The 8818-nt window shown below is 42.5% G+C and overlaps 1 protein-coding gene across 3 annotated transcripts in view; it reads right to left on the reverse strand.

Annotated features, from left to right (window-relative positions):
* Window positions 1-6803, reverse strand: part of PML (promyelocytic leukemia) — a 59553-nt gene extending 52750 nt beyond the window's left edge. The window contains exons 1-3 of one of the 3 annotated variants that reach the window (XM_006866495.1): window positions 6599-6803; window positions 5626-5639; window positions 4779-5233 (exon numbers count right to left, since the gene is read on the reverse strand). In XM_006866495.1, the coding sequence (XP_006866557.1) occupies window positions 4779-5233; window positions 5626-5639; window positions 6599-6737 (608 nt within the window). In that variant the 5' untranslated portion in view covers window positions 6738-6803. Of the gene's footprint in view, window positions 1-4778; window positions 5246-5625; window positions 5640-6598 lie in introns of all 3 variants that reach the window. The other 2 variants (XM_006866493.1, XM_006866494.1) reach the window with 2 other exon arrangements.
* Window positions 6804-8818: the final 2015 nt, after the last annotated feature.

Genomic DNA, 8818 nt, shown 5'->3' on the forward strand with positions numbered 1-8818 from the left:
GTAGAATGAATGTAAAACTAAAGTTCTCCCATGTAAAATATCATATAATTCACAATAAAACATGAAAAAAAAAATATATATATATAGGAACAAGTTAAAATGGCCTTTTAAAACCATTGTTATTCAGTATTGTTCTGCTAGTTCTGGCCAGTTAAACAATATTATGCAAAGAGGTGGGGTCCTGGTGTGGGTCTGAGAGATAATGCACTGGACTGCAAAGTCTGATTGAACCACAGGGTCGGCAGTTCTCTCACCAGCTACTCCTCGGAAACGCTATATCTACATGGTCGCTATGGGTTGGAACCGACTCGATGGCACTTAACAACAACAACAACATACAACAAGGTGGAGCCCTGGTATGGTGCTGTGGGACCCAGGCTGCACGGTCAGTTTGAACCACAAGATCGGCATTTCAAACTCACCAGCCGCTATAAGGGTCACTATGAGTCAGAACCAACTGGACAGCACTTAACACACACAAACATACCAAGAAGTAATATGAAAAATACTGTGAAAAAAAAATCCCACAATTGTTATTATTTGCAGATAATATTGATGTTTACCTAGAAAACTCAAAAGAATTCAATGAAAATCATACTAGAATTAATTTTAAAAGCTCAATAGCATGGCTGGATACAATACCAATATTTGTAAATTAATGCTAGTAATGTTGTTGTTGTTAAGTGCCTTCGAGTCGGTTCCAACCCATAGTGACCCTGTACAGGGTTTCCGAGGCTATAAATCTTTACGGGAGCAGAAAGCTTCATCTTTCTCCTGCGGAACTGCTGGTAGTTTCGAACTGCTGGCCTTAAGGTTCGCAGCCTGATTCGTAACCACTACGCTACCAGAGCTCCTTAATGCTAGTAATAAGTACTTAGAAATGATAATGAAAAACAATTCCATTCACAATACAAATAGATAAAGTAAATTAACCATAAAGAGTTCAAAGCTAAAAGACCTGAAAGAAATTGCAAGAGATAAGGCAATTTCTTCCTCGATTTAATGCAGTTTCAATCAAAATCCCAATGAATAAGTAAGTTGTGAAATTGCAAAAAAAAAAAAAAAACACCAAAATTTTAAGAGAAAAGCAAAGCAAAAATAAGTTTTGAAGAAGAAAGAGTGGGAATTTGCCCTATCAAATATGAATTAAAGAAGGAATAGTCAGTTTATTAAAAGAAATAGAAGTTGTCAGTTTCATTCTACTAAGTTAACAGTTGGTTTAGTCCTGGTGTGGCGCTGTGGGTTAAAGAGCTGGACTGCAAAGTCGGTTTTATTTGCAAGGTCGGGGTTCAAGCTCATCAGCTGCTCCTTGGAAACCCTATACAAGGTAGAAATTTCATGAGTAGAAATTGACTTGATAGCACTTTACAACAAGTCAACAGTTAACGTCCATGGAAGCAACAGTCAAGAAACCAAACAACATATTGCATTGTGCAAATCTGCTGTAAAAGTCCTAGTGAGGTGCTGAGGGATAATGTGCTGGACTGCAAGGTCAGTGGTTCAAGCTCACCACTGCTCCTTGGAAATTCTATACAAGGCCACTATGAGTCAGACTAGACTCGACAGCACTTAACAACAACAAAGGTTTTATAAAGCAAAGATATCACTTTGATGACATAGGAGCATTGGACCCAAGCCAAGGTCTTTTTAGGCATCGCATATACATGAAAAAGGAAGACAGAAGAATTGATGTGTTCCACCTACGTGGTGCTGAGGAAGAATACAATCAGAACATTGCTTCAGAAACAAGAAAAAGGAGAGTTCGACTCACAGTTTCAGACACATCATCAGAAAAGAACAAATGCTAGAAAAGGACATCATGCTTCGTAAAGTAGGGGAAAAACCCCAACACTAACCAGCTGCCGTGGAGTTGTGGACCCCATATAGGCTTTTCATGGCTGTGACTTTTTGGAAGTAGAGTACTAGTCATTTACCTCTGAGTGGGTTCAAAGAGACCTTTCGGTTAGGTGCCACCCAGAAATCCCTCAGTAAAGTAGAAAGCCAATGAAAATGAGGGAAATGCTGAATGAAGCACCAATGAACTCACACATACCATTAAGGTCACCATAAACTAGAACTGACAATGGAAAATACCAGATAATAAGAACAGAACAGATCTAGAAATACACCCATGATCACATGAGCACTTAGTACATTTTTTTAAAAATGGGGGGGGTGGGGTGGGGACAGCATTGAGCCTAGTGGTTTAGCCAACAGATAATGTTAAGAGAACTGGCTTTCCATTTGGTGAGAGAAAAAGGTAAGATTCCAATCTTATACCATGCTCAAAAATAAATCTCATATGAATTAATGATTCAATTATCAAAATGAAGCTGTACAATAATCAGAAGAAAATGTCTTTAGCATTGGCATGGGGAAAATCTTTCCTAAAATGTATCAGAGCAGGGCCTTAATCTCTGAATGAAGCATTATCTGAACAGGCTTCAAAAGCCAGAGACCATAAAGGAAGATTGACAGATTTGATTACATTAAACTTAAAACACACGATAACATATATTAAGTGAAATGACAAAGGTCAACACGAACAGTTGTACTACAATATGTTCTTAACAAATTAAAGAGACTAATTCCTTAAAAAAGAGAATAAAAGAAAATAAGTTGTTGTTAAATGCCATAGTAACTGTTCTAACTCATAGCAACAATGTATACAGTTTCCAAGGAGGGCTGGTGGGTTTGAACCACCAACCTTGTGTTTAGTAGTCCAATGCTTATCCTACAGTGCCACATCAGGACTCTAAGAACTAAATGGGCAACTAATTTACAAATGAAAAAACACAAAATGACCAATAAACACATGAAAAGCGACTAAATCTTCGAAGCTCTGGTGACATTAATCACAGGTCAGCAGCTCAAATAAAAACCAGCTGCTCCACAGGAGAAAGATTATGCTTTTATGCTCTGGTAAAGATTTACAGTCTTAGAAATCTTAAACAAGGTCACTAGGACTCAGAACCAACACTACTACTCAACCTTATCAACAAATAAAGAAATGCAAATTAAACAGTAATCGCCCATCTTCTCAAGAGGCGAGGAAGTCATACAGGAAACAAACCATGATCAGCTCAGCAGGTATCTTGTTGTTGGTAAGTGGTACTGGATCAGTTCCAACTCATAGCAACCCTGTATAGGGTTTCCAAGGAGCAGCTGGTGGGTTTGAGCTGCCTGCCTTGTGGTTCAAACCAACTTTGCGGTTCAGTACAGTAGTTCTGACTATGTCCGGGATGGACAGAGAATACAATGTCTTTGCAAGAGGACCTCAAAGAACTGGTACACATATAAATTTTATACCAGTAATACATTCCTGTGAGACAAAGCTGGCATAGCTATGCTTCCATTTGGGTTAAAAGGCAAGGAAATAAGACCTTCTAAGTCCTGGTGGGGGCGCTGTAGGATCAGCACTTGACCTCAAGATCGATTTGAACCCCAAAGTGTTCAAACTCACCAGCCATTTCCTGGAAACTTATACAGGGTCACTATGGGTTGGAATCAACTCAATGGCACTTAACAATTTTTGTTGCATAACATATCTACATATTTCTACCTGCTTATGCATTCAAAGAAACTCTGGAAAGAAATATTCAACTCTCACCACTAACAACAGTTACCAGTGGATATGGGCAGACAGAGTGGTAGGAATTACATGGCAGGGTGGGATGAAGATTTTGCTCTATATTTTTCTAGATTTTGTTTGCAATTTTTTGAGCCAAAAATGTATTATCTATTAAAAGACTGATTTAAATTTTTCTGCTGCTTTTAAAAAAGTAATCACATCTGAGTTTTATTTACATTATTTTTTTGATTTTTTTTCATGTGGACATTCCCACAGAGCACAACCAGGTTTTACAGTTCTGAGTTTTCAGATAGAAACTATCTGCCTTCCATCCTAAAATCCAGCCGTGGGAAAATCCTACCGTAAGAATTCCTTAAAGGGCAATTTGGTGACAAGCATCAAAAGGCACAATTTTCATTTTATAGCAATGACACTTCTAAAAAGGTTAACCTAAAGAAATTACTGAATAAGGGTTAGATGATCACTGCAGCATTCCTTATAATAGAGGGGAATCAAAAATTAATAGTATTCACCAAGGTGGGGAATGATAGTGAATTACAGTCATCTCTACAAATGCTGGAGTCGTGATGTGGCGCTGTGGACTGCAAAGTCAGTTTGAAACAAAAGGTCAGCGGTTCAAGATCCTCACCAGCTGCTTCTCAGAAACCTTATACAGAGTTGCTGTAAGTCATAACCAACTAGACAGCACTTAACAACAACTACAGATGCTGGGGTCTACAGATCATACTTCAAGTTAAGGCCCTGTTGTTGTCAACTCACAGTGACCCTATAGGAAGGACAGAGTAGAACAGCCCCGTAGGGTTTCCTACGGGGGTGGTATCTTGGTGTGGCACGGTAGGATAAGCACTGGACCCACAAAGTTGGCTTGAAATGAAAGACTGGCTGTTCAAACTCACCAGCCGCTCCTCACAAACCCTATACAGGGTTGCTATGAGTCGCAACCGACTCCTCGGCACTTAACAACAACCATTTTTACGGGAGCAAATCACCAAGCTTTTGTTCTCTAGGAGTCGCTGGAGGGTTCTGTTGACTTTTAGCATTAAGCACAGACTTAACCATTAAGCACAGAGGATCCATCAAGGACTTGGAAGCTCCTTAACCAGAGCTTTGTGGAGCTTGCCTTTGGATCTCTTCTCTACCCCCTCCACCACCACCACCACCACCCCACCCCCAGGAGCTGGCTCACCTAGTCAGCTCAGGGACATGGTGCCTGGAGTTAGAGCAGAAGATGTTGTTGGACTTGCGCATGCGCTCCAGGAACTCATTCACCGTTTGTCTGTGGAAATCGGCCAGGGGTCGAGCCTCGTGCTTAACATACCACTGGTGCGCCTCAAAGCACTTGGAGCAGAGGAACTGCTCACACTCGAAGCACCAGAAGTCCGCTGATTCTCTGCAGCGGGTACAAGTTGCACAAGCATCCTTAATCTGCCTGTATAGTGACAGATGCCGCTGCAGACTTTCAAAGAAGATGTTATCCAACGCTGGTATGTTAGCATCACCGGACCTAGGGACCTGGCAGATGGGGCATTCCATGCCTGATGTCTCCAGGCATCCCGAACACAGTGTGTGCAGACAAGACAGGAGCTTGGGGCATTTGGCTTCAACCTTGCATCTCTGGCAACACAGGAACTGGAATTCCTCCTTCATGGTTTGCTGAGGGACCAGAGAGGGGCATGAAGTCTAGAGACGTTCCAGGAGCCCTCACCCACCAGCCAACCCACGCCTATGAACTGGAGGCTCCCGCCATCCAGGGCTCCTAGGACTTCATATTTCATTCCACCTGGTCAGTCACTGGATGATGCAAAACCCAGTGCCCCATTTCCTCAGGCTATTGTACCTGCTACTATACCACAATGCCTAAGCCATCTACTTTCCATCATACACATCCAAGAAAGTATAGGACATATTCCTACCTCCAAGGAAATCAATTTAGAAGGTAGTGCTTTAGGACAAGCACTCGACCACAAAGTTGGTTTAATCCACAAACTCACCAAGCTTCCACAAAAACTCTATATAGGGTCACTGAGTTGGACCTGACTCAAAGGAACTTAACAACAGCAATGTTGTTGTTGTTAAGTGCCATGGAGTCGGTTCCGACCCATAGTGACCCTGAACAGGGTTTCCGAGCCTGTAAATCTTTATGGGAGCAGAAAGCCTCATCTTTCTCCCACAGAGCAACCGGTAGCTTCGAACTGCTGACCTTGCGGTTTGCAGCCCGATTGGTAACCACTACGCTACAAGAGCAACAGCAATAACAGTACCTAAATGCAAAGCTCATATACAGTTACAAAGTGCTAACAGTACCTAGTATTGTTCAGAATATTAGTCTTTGTGATACTAGTAATACAAGTATTGCAATAAGATGTCATTTGTGATTTCATGAAGAGGAGGAGCAAATAACCTGGAAAAGCACAGAGCTTGGGACCTCACATAGATCTTGTATGTATGTGGTGGTGGTGGTGGTGGTGGTGGTGAGACATGCAGTGGTGTTGCCCAGGCACAGGCCAAGGCAAACATTTGTGGAGGAGTGCCTACCAAAGCTGGGGCAGGGAGGGTGTTCAACGCAAGGATCTAGAAGGCTTCTTGGAGAGACAACTTAAGCTGTAAAGCCTTGCCGAGATACTTCCGTCTGGGTCTATTTACAGCCTTGGATTTTGAAAACTGAGTTTTGTTTTTCAACACCTGGGATATATGCCCTCTGACTCCAGACACTAGTGCTGACAGACTACTCTCTGCACGCTCCGAATCTGCGGTCCTTAAACTGAGTGGGAGCAAGATGCAAGGAGGAGGGGTGAGCTGGAGAGCCTTACGATCCTCAGCATTTGTCCCAGATGCGCAATGGAGAAAATGAAGCTCGCAAAGGTCCCTACCCCAGCCAAAAGGTCAGACCTCCTGGAGTCTGATCTTCAAGGTACTTGCCTAGGTTCCCCATTACACCCTCCTCCACCCCAACCTTAACCCTGACCAGAGCAAACCAACAAAGTACAAACTCCATATTCCCCAAACCTAATAGTACCTCCGTGGGGCTGGGACTGGACTGGTGGCCTTCGGACGGTGGCTCCGGGGGAGGCATGGTGAGCCTGTCAAGCAATGCAGGGCCCTGTTGAGGCCCCGAAGATCGAGCGGTTTCGGATTCCTGCTGCATGGACTTCAGCTCAGTTTCGATTTTCGGTTGTGATCTAATCGGGCGGGAAGAATAACTGAGCGGAAGGCGTGCGCTACTGGCTGAGTCCCCGGAGCTGTCCAAAGGGGAAGCGCCTGCTCAAGGCCCGCCTCCGGAAAGGAAGTGAAATGGGCTGGGGGTGTTTCTAGGGGCGGAGAAGTAGACGACAAATTTTGAAGAGATGCCCAGATCTAGGAAGAGGGAGGAGAGCAGCCGGCTAGCGGTTTCCATGGCGTAAAGGAATGGAGCCGGGCAGCCTCCATCCTGGACTCTGATTCGTTCATTCTGCTCACGCTGGCACAATTTTGTATGATTCTCCAGCTGGAATCCAATGCCTCCGTCCGTCCGTTTAAATGCAACTTTTTTTTTTCCTTTTAAATATTTATTTTACTTTTGGTGGAAACGTACCCAACAAAACATATCACCCATTCGACAATTTTTACATGTGCATACAATTCAGTGACGTTGTTTATGTTCTTCTGTCTGCGTAAATATTCTCCGTTTCAGCCCAGATTATTTCACCTCCAATTCATTTAGACTTGCTGCCCCCTAAACGTCTCATCTGAGCTTCAGAATTACTTTGGTCAGTTTGGTCTCACATAAATAGTTCTTTAAAAGGGCACAATGCTCAAGGCAAACACTCTACTAATTGATCTTAACTGATTTATAGATGACTTCAGGGGATAATTTTACCTTCAAGATTTAAATATTTTCTTATGGCTATAGAGTTGGTGTGATGCTGCCGGATAAGCACTGGACCTTAAGATCGGTTTGAACTGTAAGGTCTGTGGTTCAAACTCACCAGCCATTCCTCAGAAACTATTTCAGGATTGTTATGAGTCGGAACCCATTTGACGGCACTTAACAACACACAGATCTGTGTTGGAGAAGTGCAGCCAGCGTGCTTCTTGGAGGCCAGGATGGCCAAACTTCTCTCCTACTTCAGACATATTGTTAAGAGGGACCAGTCGCTGGCGAAGGATATCATGTTTGGTAAGGTCAGAGAAAAAGAGGAAGACCCCCAGTGAGATGGATTGGCAAAGTCGCAGCATCAAAGGTCTCAAGCATGGCAACCATTATGAGGTTGGCCCAGGACCGGGCAGTGTTTTGTTCTTTTGTGCATAGGGTCGCTATGAGTCGGTACCAACTTGATAGCACTGAACAACATAAGAGCTATGGGTTTCTCTAGTTTCATTGGGTCCAGTAAGTAAAATTTCATAAAAATCTGAAATTCTGTTTCACGTATTTCCCTTTTTGATCAAGATCCATCTATTGAGTCCTTGACCAAAACGTTCAGCAATGGTAACCAGGTACCCTCCAGTTCTCCTGGTCTTATGGTTCGTGGCGACAGATCAGCAGCCCAATTCTTTCTCATGGATCTTCCTTCTTCTGCTGCTGCTGTAGTCCAGTAGAGACCCATTGTGTTTTGGATGGCTGCTAGTAAGCGTTTAAGATCAAAGGCACTACTCAAAATATTTAAGAGTAGAACAGAAACTTTAAAAACAATATTAAGCCAACTGATTGGACTGGGTCATGAATTGATGAGCCTAAACCTTTGAACCAAGAAAACCAGTCTCGTGAAGTGTTTGGTTGTACCGAATATAATTAAATATAAAAAACTTTAAAACCCTTCCAAAAACTTATGATAAAGAAAGTTTAGATAATTAGTTAAGGCATAACTAGCCTATAGAATGCAGACATGCAAATATAATAAACCAATCCAAACTAAAACTCCACTTTAAGATAGCCCACCTCCTGCCATTTAAAAGAACAACCAATCATTCTAAATTTCCCTTTTGGGAAAATGTGTATGTTCTATAAATTGATCAAAACTGTAATGTGACGAACTTCCCTGCCCAATAAAATCTTTAACTCTGATTGACTTATTGATCAGATTTGCATTTTGTCAGGGCACAGAGAAGAGCTTCGTGTTTTTGAAGAACCCCAGATTTATCCCAAGAGCAGGTTTGAAAACAGTTTTGCTCAGTGTTGGGAAAGGCTGGAAACACGATCCCTCAACTGGGTCTTGAAGGAACAGAGAGAATTTGCCAGGGATTTAGGAA

The sequence above is a fragment of the Chrysochloris asiatica genome, unplaced genomic scaffold, assembly GCF_000296735.1.
Source record: "Chrysochloris asiatica unplaced genomic scaffold, ChrAsi1.0 scaffold00092, whole genome shotgun sequence".
NCBI classification, from domain to species: Eukaryota; Metazoa; Chordata; class Mammalia; order Afrosoricida; family Chrysochloridae; genus Chrysochloris; species Chrysochloris asiatica.